Genomic DNA, 26,932 nt, shown 5'->3' on the forward strand with positions numbered 1-26,932 from the left:
AAATTGAACTTTCACCAGGCGATATTTCGTTGCGCCGCCACAATCTCTTTTGTGAGGCGAAGGCATCGAAATGAAAAAAAAAATATATGCAAAGGAAAGCATGTTGGCCACAATCGAACGCCTACTTTGGGCACCTATAATGTGGCTACAGAAGGAATATCGATGAAAACGGGAGACGCTTGGTCCACAGAGAAGCATACTGTTCAGTATCATACACCGGCGAGACAAGACTTTCCGGAGAGGTTGCGCTCAAGCGAACGTGTTGCAATCCGTGGAGTCCCTGCAATGATGGCGGCGAGCGACCATTGTTTCTTTTTCTCGTCTGCTAACCAGAAAGCGTAGAAAACCCTGCCAGGTGAAATTCCACTCGGCCAGAAAAAAACGAACGCGCACCGAAGTGCGCCGCGCGGAAGTGGGGGCAACACGTGAGTGAGTGAGTGCGAACTTTATTTAGGTCCTGAGGAGAAAGAATTAAATCAATCCGGCGGCTCGACCCAGGTCGGGGCTGTAGACAAAATCCTTCGGTGACGGCCCGGGCCCTCTGGACAGCCTTGAGCTGAGCGATGATCTCTGTGCTTCTGAGCGCTGAGTCCCAGGAGGACTGGTCAGGAAAGTCCGTGTCCGCGTTGGCAGGGCACAGCCAGAGCACGAGTTCGAAGTTTTATTCGTAGCCGCGGTGTGGGCATTCAGTATAGAAAGGTCTAGATTGATCCTGTTTAGTGTCGTTGGTGTGATGCATGTTCTAGTCTGCAACTGTCTGTAAGTGACGCAGGGGGCGAGACCAGGCTAGTTAGTATTCCATTGCTGAAGTGACTGTCTGTGCTTTTTTGAGATTTGGGTGAGGAGGAGGAAAAATTACTCGTCTTAACCTATGGTTTGAAGTGATTTCGTGGTATGGCACGAGTGGGTATTTGTTGTCGAGGTCCTTCCAGGCTGCGTCGAAGCGAGATACCGCAGACGCAGAATGCGAGTTCTCTCGCGAGTTATGTGGAGTTCTTCCAGGCAGGCAGGAACCAGGCGGTTGCAGGGAAAGTACGCATAGGGAATTACTTTATTCCATTGACAAGGTGACTGGCGAGCGCCAGCACAACTGGGCCGCCGGCTGTGATAAGCTGGGAAGAAGTGCACCGGTTACGCTCGGCGCCGTGGTATATAAGCTCTTATCAAAGGGGCGTGTCGCAGTAGCGCACGTGTAGGTTATCGGTAGACGTGCAGCTACTACAAGTTGGTGTGCCCGCTCGTTCGGATTACAATCAGGACGTCCGGAAACGTTGCCCTTGTGTGCCGGGAACCATGTGATGTGTGGGGACATGACGTTGGAATCTCCCGTTTCTTGGTAGAAGGTTCTGTTAACAACCGTAGCTGCTTTCCAAGAGACGAGGGCCGCCGATAAGGGTCGGATGGCTGTTCTTGAGTCCGAGTAAATGACGGAGGCTCCTTTGCAGCTTCTAAGGGCCACCGCGATGGCCTAGGAATGCGGGAAAGCGTCTGCCCAGCCTTTCTTCTTAGAAATCGGGTCCTCGAAGCTTTTGCTCAATTCTTCTTCAAAATTATCCCAGCTTATCAGAACGTTCTCGTGGTTCTCAAACCAGAGGAGCGCGGCTCCAGCGATAAAAAAACACGTTATCGAGCTGCTTAGTAGTGCTCCAGTGGTTGTGGCGACTCACTTTGTTGTAGTGTTTAAGCCAGTCGTCGGCGTCTTCGTTCGCCTTCCCCGAAAAGGTGGGTGGCTCTCGCAGCGGTGTCCAGTAGCCAGCCTGCCTTGCGTGACTGCTGTCTGGTTCGCCGCAGGTGGGGTCATCATTGCCTTCTCCGGAATCGGCCATGTCCGCTGCTTGTGGTCGTAAACCGGCCAAGCGTCTACTCCGTCGGACAGTATATAGGCAGAGCTGGGTCGTCCAGAATCGTCCAGGATTTGCCCCGCACCGTATCCAGCTTTTCTGGACACAAGGGTTTAGTTCGCGTGAATGCTACCACGTGGCGTACTCACCTTAAACTTTTCAAACTTCCCGCGGTGACGCGTGATGACGTCAACCAAACAAAAATAAAAAAAGTAAAAGCTATCCCTACGCATTGAACTTCGCCACAATGCTTGTCCCGCCGGCGTTATGAGTGTTCTTGATCAAGCGTATTCGCTCGTCGCCTAGAAATTGCTCGTCATCCAGCGTTTTCTCGCGACGAGCAATTGTTGATTCTGGGCTTTTGATTCGGTTCCTTTTTTTTCTTCTCTTTTCCTTTTCTTTTTCTTTTTTTTCATTCTACGGAGTAAAGAAACTAGCCTAACCGTCAGAAGCACTTCGGGGCAGCCTTTCTTCAATCGGCATATACATTGTTAACGTCCGAACATCGCACCGCGCCTACTAGACACGCCGTCGGGGATGAATTTTGATTTTCCCTTATCGAATTTGTTAAGTCGCACACAATTATTTCACTAGCGACTTTGCAATGCGCACTCATGGGCTATCGCCGCAGCTGCAAATCTGGATGTGCTTAAGTATTAAGACATATACATGGATATGTCGGTTTTTCACCTTGACCCAAAAGTCACGAAACAAGAGTTGAGCAAACTGTCCCTGTGTCGTCGCAGGGTGTGAGAGGAGGCTAGTTGGTATTCCATGCTAAAGTGACTAGCGCAAGAGTGTCTCTAGCATCTCTCTCTCTAGCATCTCTCTAGCATCTCTCTCTGTAGCATCTCTCTCTCGTCCACTCTTGCGCTAGTCACTTCAGTCTGTGTCGTCATCCGTTAGCATGCTATGGCCGAAGCTGCTCGCAATATTACGTCACATTTACTGGCCACCAGGCCAGGTACACCCTTGGCTACGACATATACAATACTTGCAGTTAGTTTCCAAAGTGTTCTCCTATGGCGGCTATCCACGTGCGTGAAGCAAGAACGCTATTTAAAATTATTGTGCAGTAATATATGCGGGATTTGTATGTTCTCCACATTCTCTACCATGTTGCCGTTCCGCCTTTATTATATAGCCGCAATGTAGACTAGCAGATATCGAACGCCATAAAGGCTATCCACATATTCAACCCTTAATGACCATCGGTTATCTTCCCTCCTCATTACATGTCCTGCCCATGCCAATTTCTTTTTCTTGATTTCAACTAAGATGTCATTAACTCGCGTTTGTTCCCTCACCCAATCTGCTCTTTTCTTATCCCTTAACGTTACACCCATCATTCTTCTTTCAATAGCTCGTTGCCTCGTCCATAATTTAAGTAGAATCCTTTTCGTAAGCCTCCAAGTTTCTGCCCCGTAGGTGAGTACTGGTAAGACATAGCTATTATACACAGACTGGATTCCAAGGGAAGGGAAGCGTAGCAGGGGGCGGCAGAAAGTTAGGTGGGTGGATGAGATTAAGAAGTTTGCAGGGACGACATGGCCACAATTAGTAGGTGACCGGGGTTGTTGGAGAAGTATCGGAGAGGTCTTTGCCCTGCAGTGGGCGTAACCAGGATGATGATGATGATGATGATGATGATGACATATTCAAGGACCTCACGCGCAACTCCTGACACTTAATTGTATTCAAGAGTTGTGCGACTGCCCAGGACATCCTTAACGAATGGTGCATAACGCATTATGAGGTTTTACTTGCCAAAACCACAATTTCATTATGAGGCATGCCGTAGTGGAGGATTCGGGAATAATTTAGACCACTTGGGATTTTTAACGTGCGCCTAACCCTAAGTAGGCGGGTTTTCGCATTTCACACCAATTTAAATACGGCTGCCGTGGTTGGGATTCGATCCCGAGACCTCGTGATTAGCAGCCGAACCCAATAAAAGCTAAGCAACTACGGAGGGAAAGGAATGTTGGCAGTAGGAGGAAGGTGACAGCTGGCACGTGAGACAATTTGTTCCCATCCTCATTGCGAGAGAATGGGTACCATCTGTCCAAGAATGCACTGTATTCAATGTGATGGAGTCCGCGTCCAATATTTCAGACCCGAATCATACTGTAATTACTGACGACTAGGCATCTCGCTAATACGTGCAGTCGTTTTACAGCTGCCGAGCGCTGGCGTCGGCCACAGGACCTACTTGACCTTTCTTCAACAATTGCCGACATTCTCGCCTTATTTCGCACCATTGCGTTTCAGCTGAACTGCTTCAACAGCCGATTCATTTGTGCCAGAATTTGGCCACCCTGTCAACGTTATGGTTTCTTATTTTTAAGTCATCTTCTATATTTAGGCTAAGGCTGTCGTGAAATTTCCAGCGGTTTCACCTTTCCCGAAATTCGCGCATTTTTGTCGGCCTCTGGTAATATTTTGGAGGATTTTTAATAGACGCGGAAACCATTGCATGGCCCCCTGACCAAGCTGCTCAAAAAGTCATTTTATATCCCTGAGGTCTTGTGCAAGCTTCCGCCTTCTTGCCGTTCATCAACCTCCTGATTTCCCTGTCACCTGTATTCAATTTTGACGACTCCATTCCCACGGAAGTTGGTGACGATATGTCCATGGGATTAAAGCCATTTAAATCAATTCTACTGTGGATACGACAGCCGCTTTTGCTCACTGCGGATGGAAATGTTGGGCTAATGAGCGCCATTCTGAAGCATCTAAATTGATAGTCACAAACTTATGCGTATCCCACGTATGTGCGAATCGATGTAAGCAAAGCTTTCGGTGTTTGTTGTCGTTGTTAAACGTTATCTCCACAGAGTAGTCAGGCACCCTCTAATGAAATGCTGTCAATGTTTGCCTGATTAGGCCCGCCATTTTGATGCAAATAAACATAAGTCCAACTCATTTTCTCAGAAATAAACGCTGAATGAAACGCTGACGTCATCCTGAACAAGATCAACAAGCGCCCTAGTGCTCGATCTTACGATGCCCCTATTTGTAAGCTTATATTCGTGATTTAGTTATTTGGGGGGGGGGGGGGGGGCGAAGGCGATGTGTTCTTATACCGTAGAAACATCCCTCGGACGTCTCTGATGTGCTCGTTTTTATTCTCAAGTACCCAATGAAAACTGTCATCGCTGCAACTTCATGATGTCCTGGTGGCAGGCCACCGTGGCATGTCGCGCAAGTATGACCACGCTTATTCATTTGGATTGGCATATACTATTTGGTGCGTCATACTTCTCCACATTCATTTTTCAAGCTATACCAGAGCTTGAAACGGGCGGCCAACTCACTACGTGCCTTTCCTCTGTTTACATCCGCAAAGTGTGTGTCTATCGCTGTGGTTACCAAATACGCCCAGCGGTATGCTACCACTCAAGCCTTTCTGTCGGCTGAGCAACCGAAGTCGCAGGCTTTCTTCAACACGGCGTCGACGTTCAATATGGCTATCCTCAATTACCTTTCGCGGACTTCGCTCACCGCCTTCTCTCCAATGTCATCTCCTATACTACTCGCTCCTGCAAGACACAACACAAACACGCAACGACCTTAATGAAGTATCAATAACACGCTAGTTGAAATGCTGTCGACGTATATTTCCGCTGAGCACCGGGATTGGAGCATGGTCCTGTCTATGGTGACATTACAGGTCTACAGCGTCGCTCAACAACACCGCTCGTTACTCATCACTTTTTTTTTTTGCCGACAAGAGTATAGCGGATCTCCTCTGAATGTACTTTCGGCTTTAAGTGGGACCTTGCACGCCCGCTTATTCTGTTACGTTGACGGCGACCGTTGTCGTCAGGCTGCCGCCTAATTCTGAGCGTCGCAGTCACCAGAGTGCACAGAAAGCTGTCTTCCCAAACAAACCACGGGGATTCGAGCCCATCTCCCAAATGCAGCATCTTGCATTTGGGAGATGGGCACTCTAACCATTACGCTACCACCTGCCTCCACCAATTTCCGTTTATCTGTCTTTCCACTTCTCGTTTTTGCCGCAGACGCAGGAAAAACGGATGCAGAAACGAAAAAAAAGTAAAGATTGCTTGAGCCGCCAGTGACGCATGACTTTAACTTTGGCAGGTTACCCTCATTGGAGCGCATGTATATATGCTTGCGGCTTCGTGCAGATGTTGGGTAGCCTTAGCTTTATTGTAAATTTGCTTTCACCAACTCTTTTCAGCTAGAACTGAAACGCCGGACAAAAATGAGAGCTACCGTTGAATATTTTTCTTGTTTTCTAGGTTTAAATAAAAAACGCTCATTAACACAAATAGTGGTTTTTAAGAAATGGCCAATACGGCCCGGCACCACGTATCGACGAAAGGGCATCACAGTGCCGATGCACGCGGCAGGTTACTGAATGAAGAAAACATGAAACGACTGTTTTTCAGTTCTCGCAACATATTTTACACAGAACACAAGGCACCCATCACCATGACATTCTTTTTTTTTTTACAACAGCGACACACAATGCCGGACTGATATACTTCCTAAAGGGGTCTCATTTGATTTTTCATCGCAGAACCGCAAGCACAGTTGCGTCGCGCGTGCTTGCAGCCACGTACTGTAACCGTGCTCCTTTTCCTCTAACAATATGGCCGCCGGCGGCTTCAAGCGCTCCCGTAGGTGGCGGATTGGACGGTCGCTCTAGAAGTTTAAATACATAACCTCTTTGCATAGAAACGACGGCATGATTGTTAACATCATTGCTCTCCAGACTGATCTTGATGAGCTAACTCATTGGTGCCGTAGGGCAGATGGTAATTAACGCAGACACAACTATACATCTCAAGTTCCACTGCTAAGGCGATTCCTAATGCCCACACATTTAATAATACTATCATTGAAACTTCAGCGTCGGTAAAATACCGCGGTGTAAATTTTAGCTCGTATTTATTTTAGCACTCATATAGAACTGATTACTACCAAACACTTAAAAAAAACTTGGTCTTCTTAGACGCCGACTACACCAAGCCAACCAGGACACAAAACTACACGCATGCAACATGCTAATCAGGCCTGTGATAGAATACGCATCCGTGATCTGAAACCGTCATTATACCTATCTTGTTAACATGTTGAAATCTATACAAAACAAGGCTGCTCGATTCATCCGTTTCCGTTACTCTCGGTATCAAAGTGTAACAATACTGAAAATATCGCTCCGTCTCCCGCCTCTGGTCATGCGCAGAAAACACAGCCGTTTATCTTTTTTCCATACTCTCTACCACAGCAACACACCATCTGCAAGTTCACATCTTCTCCCGGTGCCGTACACACCGGCTTGTGTAGATCACATGAAGAAAACTAACCCATTTTCGCTCGGACAGAACGATACAAATACTCACTTTTGGTCCTGGCTATTGAAGAGTGGAATTCGCTTCCTTCTAGCATTGCGGCTATCGCTGGAGCATCATCATTTCAAACAGCTCTTTGGTCATGCTTAGAAAATTCCATTGTAGAATGATATGCGTTTTTTTTTTCGTTTTTTTTTTTCATTGTGTGCGTGTGGGCCGTAACGTTCCGTGGAATATTAGATGACATGTTTTGTAACTTCTGAAGGTGCGACTTTTGTTTTGTTTTGTGGGCTTTGCTACATGTGCATTATTTCAGTACCTGTTCCTAACCATTCTTTCCCCTGTCAACTTGTACCTGGCTTATTAACTTGTTTATTAACTTATTAACTTGTTTATTCCTTTCTTCAGCCGTTCATATTCTGTGTTGTATATTGTTAAGTTTTCTTTGATGAGTCCCCCCCCCCCCCCTACGTAATGCCCGCATTGGGCCTTTAGGTTATTGAAATAAAATAAATATTGTTGGTTTGGACATGTTTGGCACGAGGCCCAAGTCGGTACCCTGTCTTATAACGCGTTCTTTTGTTTTCGTCTTTGTCTTGAAGGGACGCGCACCGTAATATACTGCATTGGTGCTTGCGTTGAGCGTGTGTAAGGTGAGAAACGCGGTTCTAGAATGTCTGTTCACTAACTTGTGCAGTAAACCCATGTTTATAGTATTCGCGCAATAGTAAGAGTCACGAGTATGGCAACCGTAACCGCAAGCGTCACGTTATAGTCGTAACTTGTCGCGACAGCGTAGTTGAAATCCACTGACCCTGCCACTAAGAAATACGTGGCGAGGTATGGCTGATGAATAATTAATTGCGAAGATTGGTTTTCAGTAAACGTTTGTTACCAAGAACGGCGGGTGCTTATACTACCGTAAATGACGGATGCTTGGCGGTGACTCCAATCATTTACTCGCCACATCACAGATCTACACTAGAATTCAACTGGTTTCACCAACTCTTGCTTATATTCTCTCGCCCCTAAACTGCGACTTTGCCTGCCACCCGACCTCCAGCTTTTCCTCTTTGTCCCCCGCTTCTTTCTCAATCTGCTGAGACATGCTTCCACTGATGCTTGCTCTTCTTTTTTCTCAATAAATGAAGGCATTCATTCATGCATTCCAATGTTACTGCAGAAAATAGCGTGTCTTTATCTACATAACCACCCTCTCTCTCATCTGGACTCTCCAATCGCAAAACAAAGTTGCGGTGTTGCAAATGGCTGGGCGTCACATATACAATTTTCTACGAATGGCCAGTAGCACGGCGGGCAATTTTCGGTGGGTGACGAGACAGTATATAGAACACCTTCTATGCAATATCCACACTCAGTGCTCTGCTTCGTGAGCTACTATTAGCCGCTACTACGAAGTACGAAATGAAAGAAACCTAGCTGGGCTGGTCACGGACAGCTCTTTTTCGATTCGTGATGCGTCGATATAAGATATATATATTTCTTATTTAAGCCTAAATGACAGCGATATAAGCGAGGTGAGTTACGCTAGTTCGTTGGTTTTGACTAACGACGCTCTTCATGCAGCACTTTCGTCTTATGCGTGTTTGCGAACGGGAATGAAAGACAGGAGGGTAACACGCCGTCCTGAAATTAAACATTCGGAATAACTCTTTGTTTGACGGTTAGACATATTTTGAGGGCCCCCGATACGAACCACCTGCAAGTCTGTATCAGCTTGCAAAGAGGAACTCAGATTAAACGTTGTCAAGAGGATAGGCTCCTAATTATCATAAAGATATCTTTATTGAAATTCCTTACCATGAGGTGAAAGCCGACTAATAAGCATTTATATTTTCTGTGTTATTAAAATGTCCTGTTAATAAAAGGTTGCCGTGGTTTACAGCCTCCTAAATTAGGTTATAAAAAATAAATTGATGCGGTAAGTGCGTAAACGCAGACGCAAGAAAAGGCCTAGTCCGTTTCCAAGTATTCACTCAATGAAGATGGAGCGCCTCTATACTCTCACATTGTAGGGATGTCAAGAACAAAACACTTCCAAAGAGTGAGTCACGAATATAACTCATTACAAGGTGAGCTTGCGCTGGAAAAGAAAACGCTCAAAGCGCAACGATGGCTGCGCGCAAAGTGCTTCCTCTGATTCCGATCTACGGATCAAGGCGCCAGTTCGTCAGACTGAAATGCTCGTACATTAGAGCGCAATCTCGGGTCCTCGAATGTGACGGCGAATGCAGGCCAGTATTCGCTTCACGCGCGCAATCAGATAAGATAACGCTCTTTCGCTATTGAATCCGCGACAACATACTGGATATTAGAAACACATGCAGGCGCATCTTGAGCTAACTGATAACTTTGGAACTGTGGTTAGACGCTAAAAAAAAGCTCCCCCCCCCCCCCCCAAAAAAAAAAGGAATACAGTTGCTTTCAATATTAGCTGAAAAATAGTGCTTGTCGTTTAAAAAGGGCCTCCAACACTGCACATCGGCGCCGACATACAGGAAATTCAAGCGCGAACTATCAAACCAGCGTATCGTGGTTCAATGTATCCCAATAGTCCAGGGGCCAGTTCCACCACGGCTACTGTGTCGGAGCTCATATTTCATGTTAGCATTATTTGTCACAAAATCACAGTATTTTTTCTTTAGATCTTATCATTATAGACAGCTAAAATACATCCAGCGAAAGCCTCATCTTAATATTTCAGTACTTTTCGTTCTAACGTGCACATCCGGGCTGATCCATATGTTACAAAGTACTGAAAATGTACCCAATGCTTTCCTCCAGGCAGCAGTTTTTATTCCTTATGATGCCAGGAAACCGAGCCTGATGCCACCAACGCTCAGGCACTTAATCGGGAGCGCACACAATGTTTTCGCACACCTTGTGGGATGTACCGTAGCGCTGAGGTGCTTCTTATATAATATATAAGAATCGGTTGTAAAGGCAGTCGTGCAAGGTTGGGCACATGTGCTTAAGCTCATGAAGTTTATTTGTGCCAAGATAACCTGTCCAAGCTTTCACACTTACTTTATAAGAAGTCTACAACACCATCAATATGCCGGCTGCTTTTAACTGCACGAAACAAAACTATTGAAATGATACAAACAATGTTAACATCATTTTATCATTCGAGTGTTCAGATTGGTAATCTCTAGATGCAGAGCAAGTTGAGAAGTTGTTTGCGTAATTAACAAAGCTACGTTAATTAAATTTTCAGTAATGGTTCTTACGTGGCTAAAGAAAATGAGAAGTTTGGAGCCCGTCCTCGAGATTATGCAGCCTATCGAAAAACTTTCGACTAAACATGCTTCTGTAAGAGCCATGCAAACAAAAATTTTCCAAGTAAACACTCTTGGAAGGCGTAACTGACGCAGAAAAGGAACATCTGTAAAGCCACAGAAAGAACAGCAGTTCACGACGGGACACAAAGGAGGAACCACACACAAACTGCGCTAACAACTTCAAGCGCTGTTTATGTGATAATGAAGCAGCTAGACCGTCAGTCATTCCTTCGAAACCTGTAAAGTCAACCTGACCACATCTAGCCTTTCGGGATGCTGTCATCAATAGTATGGCCCCGCGAACATATTCCACGTGGCCTTATAGTCACCTTCCATTTTTATTCATGCTGTTTTCTCGAAAGCAAGCAGTTTAAAGTTTTGGTGTCAATGCGGCAGTGTACGTGTGCCGCCGAAAGCTTGCTTGGTCGCAGAAGCGATGCATGACGGAATGATGGTGCAGATTTAGCACGCCGCTGGCATCGACTGCGCGGCCGCCGAGGGAAGGAAGATAACGAAAGTGAACAGCTTGGTAGCTGCTCACGGAGCCGTGCCGATGGGGACGGTGCCATCATGACGAAATCTGAGCCGGCGATATTGATGGACGCAGCGTTTTTGTTTTCTTTTATTTTTTTTTATTCTTTTTTTTTTACAGCGAAGTCGTTAAGAGGAAGCTTTAACACGGGCCCTACTCCGACTTGGCCTATTCAAATAGATGTAAAACGCCGAAACGCTTTTCTTAGATAACCCCTGCACGGATTTTAATGAAATTTGTTGGATTCGGGAGAGAAAGGTAAATTCTAGTGACTATTGGAAGCGGAATTTCTATTTAGGGCCTGAATTTTGGTAAAAGATATTCAACAATTCGAAAGTGCGAAAAGTAGACAAGCACGAAGTTTACAAATTATTAACTCCAGATCAAGAACTGATATCGCGGTTCTGTAAACAGCATCCATTAGACAATTCCAATATGCCGATTTATATCTTACGTGAAGTCGTTCCGTTGTGAACAAGGGTTGTGGAAAAGCTGTATTTCCATATTACTAAATTTTTTAAGATTCATGCGTAATATATCAATTTTGTCTGCTTTAGATGTGCTGTTAGATGCAATGTACATAATTTTGATATCAGTTTTCTTTGCCGAAAGACAGTTGTAGACTTGATGGTTTCATTTTCTTAAAATTTGCAATTTCGGACAATTTTGAATAAACAAATGATGACCTAATTCAAGAATTCGAAACCAGCAGACACTAGATTTTAAGTTCTTGTTTTAAATGCAACAAACCTTGTCAAATTAGATGCAGTGGCTGTCGAGAAAAACGAATTCTCCTTTTACATTTATTTAGATAGGACCACCAGAGCTAAAGCTTCCTCTTAAGGGCTACTTTCTCTACTATCGCATCCGCGTATAGAGCCAAATTCTGAAGGTAGCGTAATACCGGCCCGACCCGCGGTGAAGGTGAAGCAGGTGTTAAGCACTCCCATACGTGGGCCGATCCCGAAGACAGTGCAATGCGGGGCCGACATACGGTGGAGGTGCAGTTCACCATTAAGGGACCCTCATACACAGCTTTGCAGGTCATGTTTCTTCACAGAGTTGAAGGGCACTGAGATTTTTCAGTTATCCGCGTTTATCCTGCATGCTTCTGCGATGAAAACAAGAAGCAGGTATGCCTGGAAAATCTAAGGTGGTAGAAGCAGGTGGTAGCGGAGAGGTTAGCATACTCAGTCCCTGCACGTACTTATATCTGCATTGACATGGGTTCGTGGTAGTGATAGCGACCAAAGCTCTACTTTTTCTGCGTACTCTAGTCATTGTGAAACTAAGGATGTGCTTAGCATGCCCAGTCACTGAATGCAAATTGCAGCAGTTACGAGTGGTAGAATCCCGCTGGGGCTGATTGTGAAGAAAGCTTCCTTTCTCTGTCCACTCTCGCGATGGTGAAGCTAAAAATGAGGAGGAGGCCTGACGGACACAACGTTGATCGTCACCATAACAGAATGGATGGACGACCTGCGGAAAGGACAAGGCACGCCAAGTTTTTAGCACTTAATTTGTCCTACAGTAACGCGCTACAATGGCTAGTATGCCCTCATGGGAATGGTAGACCGAACTGCTTCTCACTGCTAACACTGGACTGATACTAAGAAAATACTCCGTCCGCAGGCACCACGCTACACTGAAACTAGTAAAACAATGTCAGTTTATGAACTGATATTGCCAATTATCTGGTGTCCTTCTTGTGTGTGTGGAGGGCATAAAGGTCCTGGCAATGAAATGGTAGTATTTTCGTTTTTGCTGCAGTTGCACACAAACAAAATTCTTTAAAGTGATCCGACAGCGATCTACCGGCGGAGAAGACCAACCCACAAATTAAAAATAATTGCTGGTTTCAGATCTTCCAATTTACTTTGCGCTTAGCTACCATCTGTTATATTCTTCTTTTTGTGCTCTTATAAAGAAGAAAACGCCACATTACTACAATATCAACAACCGTACACAAGATAGACTGGCTTTGAAGCTGTAACCACGCACCGCACTTGTCTACATTTAGCACATGTAGTATTGGGCAACACGTTTGAGCAAAATGATTAGGTTTTCGGTCAAAGCACTGTGACAGGCGGGAAAAACTCGTTGCCATGCCCGGTGGAAACAATACCATCTGAAATCTTTTTTATTTATATTCATTTTTGAAAAATCACTATAACCGTTTATACATTTGCTTCGTATGAGTTATATACTAGCTTGCCTCGTCAATCTCAAAAATGTATTCTCTTTTCGGGAGACGGCCTTCGTGAAAAATGACGCAACGTGACAGTAAAACATCCAGCAAGGCTCTATCCAATGATTGGCGAAATAGTGCACTGAGAGCGTGTCGACTAGCGTGCAATGGAAAGTTGAATTATGATCGTTGTAAGCTTGTGTTGCGTCTAGCACGCACGAGTAGTGTTAACGATGAGATTGGTGTGAAAATGGTCAGCTCGGTCTGCGATTTGTTCTTGTGGATCTCCACATTGAACGTCGCAGTCGTCACGATGAGAGCACCCCTGTGACATTATTAGCTCAGTGGGCTGGGAAGGCTCGAGTGCTAGCTCACTTTGAGGGGTATTGGCTACAATTATTAATGTACGTACTTTGCGATGATGAAAAAGATGCAGAAACACCGCTGGTATTGTCTAACTATTCGTAAACAGGCCCCCAAATTTCATTTGGCCCACCTCAAACATTAAGTAGGCTCACCCCCAAATTTCAAGTTGGCACACCCTCAAATTTAAATTGGCCCACCCCCAAATTTAAATTCGGCCACGCACGATTTTCATTTCGCCCAGCCTTAAACTCAAATCCCAATCCCAAATTTCAATTGGGCCACCTCTAATTTTCAAGTTGGTGCATGCACGCACGAATTTCCATAAATCGACGTCCAAATTTCGAGTCGGCGCACCCCAAAATTGAGGCTGGTCTACCCCCACATCGCCCCCAAATCCAGATTGGCCGACCCCGAGATTGCCCCCACATTTAGGTAGGACCAACCCCATATCACCCCCGAATACAAATTGGGCTGCCTCCACAACACCACCAAATTTAGGTTGGCCCACTCCAATACCACCTGCAAATCGAGGTTGCCCCACCCCCATATCCGCCCCAAACTAGCGCTGGCCCACCCCTCGATCACCTCAAATTTAGGATGGCCCACAGCAAATCACACACCAATTAAGGTTAGTCCACCCATATATCACCCCTCCCCCCCCCCCCCCAATTCAGCTTGGTGCAGCCGCACATCACCCCCATGGTTAGGTTAGCCCGTCCCAATGTCACCCCAAATTTAGGTTGGCCCACCCCCATATCATCCCCAAATCCAGGTTGGCCCACCCCCATATCAGCCCCAAACTTAGCCTGGCCCACCCCTCTATCACCTAAAATTTAGGATGGCCCACCGCAAATCAATCCCACATTTAGGTTAGCCCATCCGCATTACACCCCCGATTCAGCTTCGCCCAGCCCCATGTCACCCCCATGGTTAGGGTGTCCCACTACCCATATCCCACCAAATTTAGGTTCTCCCACCCCCGTATCATCCCCAAATCCAGGCTGGCCCACCCCCCATATTGCCCCAAACTTAGGCTTACCCACCCATATATCACCTCAAATTTAGGTTGGGCCACCCCCATGTCAGGCTCAAATTCAGCTTGACTCATTACCATTTCACCCCAAATTTAGGTTGGGCCACTCCCATATCACTACCAAATTCAGCTTGGCCCATCCCTGTATCACGCCCAAATTTATGCTGATGGCACTTCCAATTTCAAGTTGGCCACCCCAACCCTTTTTATGAAGACCTATGTATTCATATGGGAAATGCGTCAAGTTTTTTGGCGTTACAGACACGATTCTGCACAATTTTGCTACCAAATTGCTGGGGTACTCGCCAACGAATGCTGCGCATTAAAAGCAACTGCACCGAACGAGCGACGCCATGTGTTGATCCTAAATACTGACGGCTAGCCAAGCTAGCTTCTCTGTAGAGCGACCGGGGCCGCCACAGCACGGGACATTTATTCAAATGGATTTTTTACGGGCACACCTACAGATTCATACCACTTGGCTGTAGGCAACACATTAACAGTAGCTATTAATCCACACGCTGCACGTCTTCTCCTAGTTGGTGCATTTCTTATTTGGATGAATCTTTAAAAATAGTTAACGTTCGGGCAGCGACAGACCCTTTGTTCCGCACGAATGTTGCATAGGAATGGCACTGGCCACCGGGTGGCATTGTGGCCCAGGTGGACCTGATTCGCTCGGAGTATGTGCCATTAAGGACAGGCGAAAGTCGTGAAAACGGACCTTCCAGAAGAACGCAATAAGTATAGCCATTTTGTTCTCCCAGGTTCCACGCTACAAAGCACCAAAGTATTTTATTTTTTTGCATAACTCAAAGCTATGCGCAAGCTTCTAGTTATGATGTCCAATGAATAAAATATTCATAAATGCGATGACCTAACTAATGAACACAACACTGCTATGTTTTAGGAAGGAAAAATAGAAAACATAATATTTCAAGAGAACCACTGGAAAACCAGAACCGAAAGCAAACCATGAGTTTTATGTTTCTGCCATCTGGTGGGAGACTGTAAAACTAAGTCCTATGCGGCTTCTAAAAAAAAAAGAAACTGCGCCGCTGCAAAACCAGAACCGAAAGCAAATATTGGATTTTGTGTTTCTGCTATCTAGTGACAGACTAGAAAACTAGGCCGTATGCGGCTAAAAAAAAAGTGCGAAACGAGAATCGAACCGCGGCAACCGCGACGGGAGACGAAAGGTGCGCGCGATTCTACCACTCAACTACGGCTTCCGAGGCTTCGCCCAGTGGTACGCTCATGTTTTTATAGAGACTACGGGAATTTTCACGACAGTGATACAAAAAAACGCTTTTGGGAACAGTGTTGCGCCATGTGCGGAGAGTCGAGATAGGCATCAATCGAACGCTGAGTCTCCGAACTACATACGCTGCACTGCGTATTACGATAGACGTCGTAGGTTAATTACAGGCACCGTTCGTGCCTCGAAAATCGAGTACATATTTTCGTCGTTTCCATAGGCTTCCATTGCTAAACCTTTAACCGCTGTGGGAACAAAATTCTTACGTGCCATAGCGTGATCACTGCATTTGGATCGTGTGGATTGTCTTCCAGAACACGTCTGTCGCCTGCGTTTTTCGATAATCGACCTGCAGCTTTTGTTATTCGCGAAAAACCCGCTCGTTCCATTGAAAACGCGCTAGCTTCGTGCCGGGGCCGCTTGGGGCGCTAGTTGGTACGTGTCCATAAAGCCCCTCAATTTTCCAAAAGTAGCGCCATTCTTAGATCTTTCCGCCACCCCGCTCACCCAGGCGCTTCCTCCTCCACCCCTCCTGTCGCCCCAGCCTCCTCCGCTCCCCTATTGGCCAATCTGTGTCACGTGAAAGCGTGCCCCGCGCTTTTGTATATTTTTTTCTTTCCAGCGCAGAGCAGGCGCCGCGCTTTTGATTATCTTTTCTTTCCAGCGCGCTGCGACCCCCCATTCTTGGGCCTACGCGACGAAAGTACGGCAGGCGGTTTGAAGGAGCGCGGTAGTTTTATACAATGTGTTAGGGCCGAGTGCTTAATTGCCATGCCGTGCTGCTGCGCCTACGGTTGCCACAACAGACCCAGTGACGGCAAAAGCTTTTTGCTTTACCATCCGCCGGGCACAACGCAAAACGAAGTGTGTATTCACAAGATCGGGCGGGCTGACTTCGAGCAAGTGGCAAAGAACGCGCGGCTTTGTGAAGTAAGTGCCACGGCTCCTCCAACCTCTTCTTTTGACGCCCGTGTCAAAACGGGCCCGTGTCCAGTGCATTGGGGGCGCGTTAAAGAACCCCGGCTGGAAAAAAATTAATCCGGAGCCCCCATTATGGCGTGCCTTATGAGATCGTGGTGTTGGGATGTAAAACCCAAGAATCAACTTTTTTTCTGTCTTGTGTGCCTTGACTGTTCCAGTTAACGCAACACTGCTTCCTTGTGAAAACTTACAACGCAAAAGAATACAGACGCACGTAGTATACAGAGATAAAATTAGCACTTCAACAAGAGTGTTGCTGGTGCCAATGAGGGGAGGGGGATAATTATTTTCTGAACCTCTTTCCAGTTGTCCCATCAAGTTCCTTCTTTTTTTTCTATCAAATTCTAACCATTTGCACTGTAATAAATAAATAACGATTTCATATGCTGGTACGTTGTTCAAATTATCGATACCGCCTATGTGTGAAAACGTTGCTCATGGCCACCACTACCTGTGCATGAGCTACGTGTACATCTGTAAAAGGCGCGGAACAGAAACGGCCCTGCTGCCAGGCATTGCTGACCGCAGACAGTCGGAATCTCTCACGCGCCGGCCGAACAAAAGCATCCTGCAGGTACGTAAATTAACCTACGAAACCACGTGCACATACTTTCACGCTGTCAAAACCTGAAACTCTGGTAATTACTCGCGTGTCTGAGCACACCGCGTGCTTGTGTCGTGTTTCAGCAACACGAACTTTCAACGTGCGCGCGCTTTACGCCTTAAATGCGCCTTGAATAATGGTGCTTTTCTCTATTTCTTCTGCAAATCCGACACGACATTTTTAAGGCCAGTTACCGACTGACAAAGGAAGATGTAGATTGAAAAAACTGCTCCGCAGGACTCGAACGAACTTTTCCGCGGATTTCCTCCCGTAGCGTGTTAGCCGTCGTCTGCTACGGCTGGCCCACCACCGGCGGCACCACCGTCGAGGCCGCGCGGAGCGGAGGAGGAGGGAAGTGAATGGCGCTACTTTGGGAGATTGAGGGGTTTTACGTGTCCAGGAAAGCTGGATATGACACTCCCTTCTGCAACGCCTTCTGGCCTTGAAGGTACAATAAATAAATAAATAAATAAATAAATAAATAAATAAATAAATAAATGCGTTGCGGTGTATTAACATTGGCCGCGTATTTCGGACACGGTACAACGCGTGCTACTACAGCGTAGTATCAAGCACGAACGTCGCCTTGAAATCAATCGCTTTAACAGCCGCACGGCAAGAAAGGAAGGAAGGAAAAAGTGGAGAAGGAAAGGTAGGGAGGTTAACCAGTTTAGCTTAATCGGTTTGCTACTCTACACATGGGAGGGGGCTGGGGGAAATAAAGATGGGGAAGGGGGCGAGGGAGAGAGAGAGCACATAGCACAGCACACACACATCGTCCGTTGGAGTCCATCAATCTGGCATGGTACGTGACATCACTCTCACAGCCGCTTGTCCAATCCCGTCTCTTTCAAAAACCGAAGTAGTCCCTTTGTCGCCTTCACCTGCGATGTCTTCTGTCGGCGGCATGTGAAAATCGTGTCGAGGGACAATGGTCTACTGTCAAGGTGCGCTAGAACAGATGCCAGGGACTGTCTCTGAACATTATATTCAGGACAGTCGCACATAATATGTTCCATCGTCTCCTCGCAAAGACAGGCATTACAGAGAGCGTTGTCGGCCATTCCAATGCGGAAGAAGTAAGATTTCGTGAAAGCCGCCCCTAGCCATAAGCGATAAAGCAGAGTCGCCTCTCTTCGGCGGAGTCCAGTTGGCATATAGAGATGCATCAAACAGGGCAGATGGTATTGACGGTTGCTCTGGTTGGTCTGGCTGTTTGGTGTGCACCATAGAGATAGCGTGATCTCCTGTGCAAGCACTCGAAGTCTGCTAGCTGCGTCGGATCGTGAAAGCGGTATGACCTCTTCTTGTGCGTCTTGAAGAGCTGCCCCAGCGGTATTATCGGCGTCTTCATTTCCAGTGACGCCGCAGTGACTTGGCAGCCACTGAAACGTGACGTGGTATCCTTTCTCCTGTGATGTATGGAGTAGGCATCTAATATCGAATACGAGCTGTTCGAATGACCCGCGACGCGGAGCTGATAGCACAGATTGTAGGGCTGCCTTTGAGTCGCTGAAGATTGACCATTGTCGAGGTCGCTCCCGATTGACGAAACGAAGTGCAGCGCGAAGAGCAGCTAGTTCAGGAGATGTCGATGTTGTTGGGTGGTCAGTCCTAAAGCTGATGGTAATAGCTTTTGCTGGGACAACCACAGCACCGGACGAACACTGGATGTTTGTGGAACCATCAGTATAAATGGGTTCACTGTCCGCGTACCTCTCGTGCAGAAGAAGCAGAGACAGTTGTTTCAGCACAGGCGACGACAGTTCAGACTTTTTCCCGATTCCTGGTATACTGTGACGGACTGGGGCTGATAAGACACCAAGGGGGTATCGATGGTTTAGATGCAGCGGTGAAGCCCGATGGAAGTTTGTCGTTGTATTTGATGATAGTTTTAGAGAATGATGATTGGTGCCTGTCTGAAGGTAGTGCTGCAAGGTGGTGATAGGTGGCACGTGCAAAATGTCTGATGTGCGTTCTCAGGGCTTCCACCGTAATGTGAGTTCGCATTGGATGGTCCGAGCAATCGCAAGAGTTGCCTCTGTTGATGTGCATCTGGGCAAACCAAGGCAGACTCTGAGTGCTTGAGCTTGTGCTGCCTGCAGAACACGAATATTTGTCTAGCAGGTGTTGGTCAGTACAGGTAGACTATATCTTAGAATGTAGAGTTTAAGCATTGCGTCTACTGACATCCCCCACGTCTGCCGCACGGCAATAATCGAGAGAAAAGTATCGGGGTGAACGCCATAAGGTCAGAAACCACTCGAGGAGCACAATATGTAGGAACAAAAACTGTATTAGCACAAGAAGTAAACAAAATGAACGGCCAGTAAAGTCAAGAAAAATTGGTTGACACTTAGAAAGGATAGCAAATTAAAAAAAAAAAAAACAGATGTCGCAGAGCTCGTTTTATTTACTAGAAACGAGATCGAAAATTCGTTAAGCTCATGTGACACATCTTGTGAAGTGGCGAGGAGGATTCACCGGTGCAGTGCACATTCTGCGATGACGAACGTTAGGGTGCTCCACTGATCCCACCGTACATATCTGTAACGCTGAGCAAGATATGGAACGCCATCTTTCCGTCTCGGAGGTAGCCGTCATTTTCCATCGAGGCAATGTCTGCAGTAAATTTGAGGTGGAAGTGCGGCAATGAGGGATCATGGCGCTTGCAGTAACAACGCTTGGCACCGGGAGCCAACGAGCGTTGATTGCATGTTACCCTCCAGAAGGGCGGCCAACACTTGGAGTCCACCAGCATCCCATTAAACTCGATCTGCACAACGAGTGTAGATGCAGAAGTGCCGTACTTCGAAACTTCAATCGTAAAGTAGGTGTCCCTCATGTGCCACACCGTAATCTCAGCAAACTTTTTATCCCTTCCCTGCCACTTAATAATTTCCTCACAGTTTTCCAGGGTCAACATATAACCGAACAACCGCATTTCATTAATGTGCGCAGTTGTCGACAGCGTACTGGTCAAATGCTGAAAGGCACCGGGTAAGGCCTCACAATGAACAATGACACGGCCGAAATCAGGCTTCGCGGAAGTTTTCAGGGAGTGTTCCAGGTGGACTAAGTTTTCCAATTTTCGAAGTATCAGATCCTGTCCCGAGTGCAACGACAGCGACCTCGACGTGCTGGCTTCTTCCAATGGATTTTGCTGATATGTCCGCTGGTGCGACATGGGCGATGAGATCGTGGCGGCAATTTGATCCATCTCGGCCTTTAAGTTGCGCTCGCACGCTTCGAGCTCGTGAGTGATCTCAGCGAACCTGGCTTCTTGGTTTCTGACTTCTTCTTTAAGGTCATTGAACTGACTCTGAATGACTGGCAGCAGTTGGTCGTGGTTGAGGCATCCCAACATCGCCTTCACGTCTTCAAGGGCAGCGTTCACGTCTGCAGGGGTGAGTGCTGTAGGTTGCGAGGACTCCGAGATCGTTGTAGAAACACCGGCGCTGCATCCGGCCGCGTAGTGCATCGGCAGGTCTCTGTGCTTGACTCCCTCGCCGCATCGCCAACACTCCATGGTGTGGAATGTGCACTCGTTCTCGTAGTGTTCCAGCATGTGGTCCAAGGTGCCCGTGTACTCGCAGCCGTGCGCTTCGTTCCAGCAGTATACCTTAACAGGAAATAAAATAAACAAGCCACACATTACGAGTTTTTGGACGGCAAAACGTTTTTACTAAAGGCCCGTTGTATCCCTGTCCCGAACTTTTAGAATGTACAGTGTCGCGCACTTAGGGTGAACACGGCTCACCGTGGCCGCGCTCCGCGGGGTGCCATTGCGTCCGGCGCGGCGGCGCATCGAAGCGAAGCGGCGCATGCGCACACGGACCTCGGGGAGGCGTTTCGCGTCGTCTGCTACAGCGCTGGAGCTCTGGCTTTGCTGTACAGCACGCTTCGCTGGACACACAGGTGACTGAGTGCCAGAGGCGGCGTCGCGGGAAGGCGCACTTCACTGACTGGAGCATTTTCCAGCTGGTTCGGTCTGCAGCTTGTGAACAGCCTGCTTAATCAATATACATTACCAGAAACGACCTTCTCGCCACATAAATTATTTATCGTGTTTTTTTATAAGTGATGAGGGTAAAAACAGTAATTTTTTCGCGCTCTTTGTTAGGCTGAGGCGTAGAGGCGACGCATGATAGTCGTGTCAGAGACGTCGCCCAACCTGAGGCTGTTGTTAATTTGCTCATGTATTGCTCACTTGCTCAACAATGCTCATGTATTCAGCTTCAGTGGTCACTGTTTGCCGAGCTTTACGGAGAAGATCCGCAATTCTTCCATCCTTCGTGTAAGCCTGGGTGCCTATTCACAGTTTTCAGTGGCCTTTTTGTCATCTCTGATATGTCATCTCTGAGTTTTATGCGAAGCATATTACGAGAGCTCAACCCAGCTCCTCAGGCGCGGCGGTGTCGCCTTCAATACCACGTGACACCGTGACGTCACGACAGAGGAGAAACGGGGCTCCAACTCGCGGCGTCGCTCGCGGCGTCGCGGCGGTATATAAGCAGCTGCGCTTGCCTCTGCTAGACACTCACGAGGTGAGATGCCTCCTGGAGACAGAGCTGCTCGTTGGAATGAGAAGCGAAGGTTGCGGCGTGCTACAGAGACTGTTTCTAGGTGGCTTTGCTACGGCGCAGCGACTACGCGCCCCACATGGGACGCGGTGAGCGTCGAGCAACGCAGCGTTCGGCGCGACAACGAAATGTGCGCCTGAGCAAGCGCCGCACGCCTGAGCCGACGCCGACGACACCGGATTTTCTGCGACACGAGCTCCTTAACGCTGTCGCGTTAAAATAAAGGCTTGTATGCTTCGCATCCTGGGCTTAACCTTAGCTAAGCCACAGCCAGTTTTTTTTAGGCAGAGATCTAGAATGCGTCATCTTTCTTTTTTCCGGTACCCGCGACATGACTAGTTTCCGAAAGTGCACCGGGGAAATGAAATTATCCTGCACTGTGACAGCGTTTTTATCGCCGAAGTGCCATGGCAACGAGTAACCGAACAAAATGCAATTCATCATGCAAGTCGAGGGAAATGCGTTTAAGGGAAACACCTCTGGTGTCTTTCGATTTGACGAGTCATCCCAGAATCTTTAACTCGTGAGTGGCCAGTCACTCAGTTGAGTAGCCGTTGAATACACCACATCATCATATTAAGCTAAGATGGGGCATACCATGACCTAAGCAAAAAAAAATAGAGAGGGGAGGGCTCGGCGGTACATTGGGCTGACGCCCATGCTCAGTTAAAGGGTAGACTGGCCCGACCACAGCAATCTGGCTTGGCTTTTACAAATGGCGAGCCCGTTTGACGTCCACCGGCATGCTGTCGACAGGCGACACCGGACCGGCCTCATGACTGCCGGTTTCATTATCGTGGCCGCGTTCGTCCAACACACGGACCGGCCACTTCCCCAGGACGGCAACTGCATCGCTTGTCTGCATTTGGGTTTTACCCACTCTGCCCAGCCCCCCTCCTACCCCCTAAAAAAGAAAAAAAAGGAAAGAAATCAATTCCTCCAACTCTCCAATTTTATGCGATGTCCACCTCTATGGCGTAACGCAGAGGCAATTTGTCGCTTCGTACCGCATACCGCACAATTAACAAATTATTATATGCTAGTGAGAATATGCACATGGCCTATTCAGAGGAAGTACTGAAATGAAATAGAAGCGAATAACGGCTTAATTACCCGGCAAGAGGTAAGTTAAGCTAGAAAACGGACACGTAGATTATAGATTTTCCCCTCCAATTACGTATTCAAAACGGAGAGAAACAGCATTCGCATGCGGCGTGCATCGACTCCAAGGAGAAAAAAAAAGAACAACCAAAAAAACGTCGGCGCCACATGTATTACTTCACCTAATCAATGTAATCAAATAATTGATCGACGATTCCTCTAAATGAGATTGCGACTTCTCGCGTCAGTAGCCGTCAAAGGACCGGCACCGCTTCGGTGATTTTGCCCAAACTGTGACAACAAAAATGAATTTTGTTTTTATATAGGATCTAGAAAGATGAAAAGGGGGAGTAAAGCCAAATCAGTTGCTATGCCGGGGAGGGTACTTTTCTACATCGCGTAAAGCGCTCCATGCCCTCCTACAAGTGACATTAACGTATAAATAAGCGAATCGCGAAGCAGCGGATATCACTTCTTAGTTGCTGTCGAAGTAACATTATTGCCCTCCTTAATGGTAAAATCCATGGCAAACATGATGATGCGTGATAGATAAATCGCTCTCTAACTTTCTGCGAAATTTATTGCGGGTTTCGGTCGTTTTCTTAAGTCAATTAAGCGAATTCGTTCGAGCATCAAGACATGCGCGAAACGGCGCGCTGGGCTCATCACGTGATGACTCCAACCAAGAAGAGCCCGCCTAATAGGTTTCTCGGCATGCACTACACCAAGTGCTGTGAGAGTAAAATGAAACAGCCCCAGCCAAATAAAGAGCGCGAAAAAACGACTGTATTTTTACCCTCATCACTTATAAAAAAACACGCTGAGCGATTTATGTGGCGAGAAGCTCGTTTCTGGTAATGTATATTGACTAAGCAGGCTGTTCACAAGCTGCAGACCGAACCAGCTGGAACCAGCTGCGCCTTCCCGTGACGCCGCCTCAGCACTCAGTCACCTGTGGGTCCAGCGAAGAGTGCTTTGCAGCAAAGGCTGAACTCCAGCGCTGTAACCGACGACGCGAAGCGCCTCCCCGAGGTGCGTGTGCGCATGCGCCGCGCCGGACGCACTGGCGCCCCGCGGAGCGCGGCCACGGTGAGCCGTGTTAACCTTAAGAGTGGACGGCACTGTACCTTTACATGAATTACGGTGTGAAGCAGTGTATGCGTCAACCGGCAGTATCTGCCGCTGAATAAACTTAAAAGATGCATCAAGCACGAGTACTACGTGAAAGTGAATCACTTAATTATGCTTCTAAATAGCAAGACAGCTACTCTCACTCAAGATTCAGCCTTGGCAAGCGAGGATCGAGGAGAAATACGCCCACACTTTAAATATTCTTGCAGCTCGCAACTCATCTACGGGGACAGCAGCATTCTTGTGCAGTTTACACCGCCATCTCATTTTCGCTTGCTAACTTGCTCCTTAAATAAATGCGGTCACCCACGACGGAACAAGATAACTGTTATACACCGTAAAATAACTTACACCCTTAAAAGTGAAAAAGGGTGTAACTGTGTCTATAACTTACACCCTTGGGGTGTTATTTCTATAACGGACACTCGACGGATGTGAGTTAGAGACACATTTACACCGTTTTTCACCTTCAAGCGTGTAAATTATTTTACAGTGTAGGGCGGTTGCGACGGAGCGTTGGGGGGGGGGGGGATTGCTGTTGAGGAATAATGTCCTAAAGTAAAAAAATTTGTAGAAATGATAGTTTTTCGGAAACAATACCATCTTTTATAAGAACAAATAGTGAATTTTTGTGGCGGTGAACCCAACTTAGTTTTATGGTGTTTCAGTGCGAATTTCAAGGGCAAGAAGAATAATGTTTGAATAGAATACGATTAACTATCACTGAATTATCACTGAATTATCACTGAAGTGATTATCACCACTTTGCCTTTGAATTTAGCGCAGAAACGACGACCCCAAAATGTCTGTGTGACGTCGCAAATTTCAAGGTATTGTCTTTTTTGTATTTCTCTCTTATCTGTATAACTAACAAATAAGAAGATACTGAGTTCCAACAGAATATTTCGCATGAGCCTAGAGTGAGTTTGTGTTGTTCTATTCTGTTAGTTGTGATAGACGCTAAAAAGTAAAATTTAGTCAGGGTGAATTTGTGTACTACTGTTCGGCGATAGTAAAAGGGACACTAATCGTTGGGCGTGCAGATATGCCGCCGCGGAATTCTGCGAATACTAATGCATAATTTCCCCCTCCCCCATTCAAAAAGTAACAGAAATTGTTTCTTTCCTTCTCACCTTCACGGTGTTCGCTGTTCTGGCAGGGAATTCATAACCCCCGCATTCCGCTTCTTCGAATTGCACTTGATCCAATGGACACTGCTGAAAGCTCTCTTCGAGACTGCCTGCGTGGCAAGATTGGCACAGAGCGTGACCGCACGGCAACAGCACCGTCCGTTTCGGGATCATACGGCAGAGGCTGCACACACGTGAACTGGGAACCTCGTCGACGAACCGCGTCGGTCGCCAGTTGACGCCGGCGACGACGTGGTCGCGAAAACGGTGCACCCGTCCCGGTCCGTGATCCGGCATGGCGGCGTCTTCAGGCACGAATCCTACGCCCACACGAGAGCGTGGTGGCTTTCTTTACCGAGCTTATCGCTGCTGGGCTTTGTCAGACACTTTTCCCAGATCAGCGTCAACGAGAGCTAAAAGGAGCCCTGCACGAACTGTCGCGTAGAATGGGGAACCTTCACTTTCGAAACGCGGCGAGTGCTTCGTTATCGTCGGCGACAGCCGTTCCATACATCTACTGCTGATTCCGTAGCAGCGGATGCATATAGTACATTGGGCTTGTTCCGTTGTCACGTGCTCTCGGCCACATTGTATAATGCAGGGTACGGAAACGCAACCCTGTCGTCGAGACCGACTGCTGCGCGCATACGCGTTCCTCCGTAACGGCAAGCGTGCAGGTTTCCGCGCTTCCTCCTTGCGCGCCGGCGATAACGAGGTAGATGTGCCCCTCCTACGATTGGTGCTGTGGAGGCTTGGAACGGGACGACTTCGATGACGTAAGGCAAATCAAGGGCGCTGTCGAAGATCTTTGTTCGATACGCGTTCTGTTCGGTTGCTGCGACGTCACAAAGTGGCAGTATGCAAAATTTCTGAGAACGAGGCGGAGAGAGCAGCCAATCGGCAAGCGGTGAACTCCCAGGCAGTTTACTGCCCTCGTCTGCCGTCTGCTTCCTCACAGTATACTACAGAACGAAATGTTTGTCGTTTACCAATGAATGAAATCTTTATCTAAAAGTGTATTTTTTTTCTTCTCAAGCTCAGACACGTTTTCAAATAGTAGTACGTGTGAATACTACAATTTATAACTATTAGTTTCTCTCTGTCGTCGCTTGGTGGTGTCGCACACAGCGAGGAGAAAAATAAAACAGAAACGACGGGAACAGTGGCGCACTTTTCACGAATCAACAACAATATTCCAGTGGCTTGCTGGCACCGACGATGGGGTTGATTTCGCTGTGCAACCAACACACTATTTGTTTCGAGAAGCGAAAACGACGCCGGAATTTGGGTTCTGCCATTTCTTCAAACGCGTTTTGCACCGCCACCCGCTCTCCTTCCTCCTCGAGCAACGCCAGCGCAACAACCTAGGTTCCCAACGCAAGCGGCATTTTCTCGAATTAAACTATGGATTGGATTCCAACGTGCTATTGAGCAGTCGTAGCCGCCGGTTGGATCCAATCCAATCCACCAAACGCGCCATACGAAGCGGGTCTCGTAATAACCGTATGACTGCTCCCAACTTGACAACTCCCAACTATGACTGCTCCCAACTCCCAAC

The 26,932-nt window shown here is 47.3% G+C and overlaps 1 protein-coding gene across 1 annotated transcript; it reads right to left on the minus strand.

Moving 5' to 3' along the window:
* Positions 1–19,806: 19,806 nt before the first annotated feature.
* On the minus strand, positions 19,807–25,979 carry LOC135918508 (uncharacterized). Its single transcript, XM_065452123.2, has 2 exons — positions 25,378–25,979; positions 19,807–21,051 (listed from the first exon to the last, which is right to left on the minus strand). The coding sequence occupies exons 1-2, from the start codon at positions 25,669–25,671 to the stop codon at positions 19,945–19,947; spliced, it is 1,401 nt and encodes a 466-aa protein (XP_065308195.1). The 5' UTR covers positions 25,672–25,979; the 3' UTR covers positions 19,807–19,944.
* Positions 25,980–26,932: the final 953 nt, after the last annotated feature.

This window comes from Dermacentor albipictus, chromosome 7, assembly GCF_038994185.2.
Source record: "Dermacentor albipictus isolate Rhodes 1998 colony chromosome 7, USDA_Dalb.pri_finalv2, whole genome shotgun sequence".
Classification (NCBI taxonomy): Eukaryota; Metazoa; Arthropoda; class Arachnida; order Ixodida; family Ixodidae; genus Dermacentor; species Dermacentor albipictus.

Excerpts from the sequence above, each read along its gene's own strand:
- LOC135918508 (XM_065452123.2), bottom strand. The coding sequence starts at position 25,671 with ATGCCGGATCACGGACCGGGACGGGTGCACCGTTTTCGCGACCACGTC. Across the intron at positions 21,052-25,377 it reads GAACAGCGAACACCGTGAAG|GTATACTGCTGGAACGAAGC; the intron begins GTGAGAAGGAAA and ends TTTCCTGTTAAG.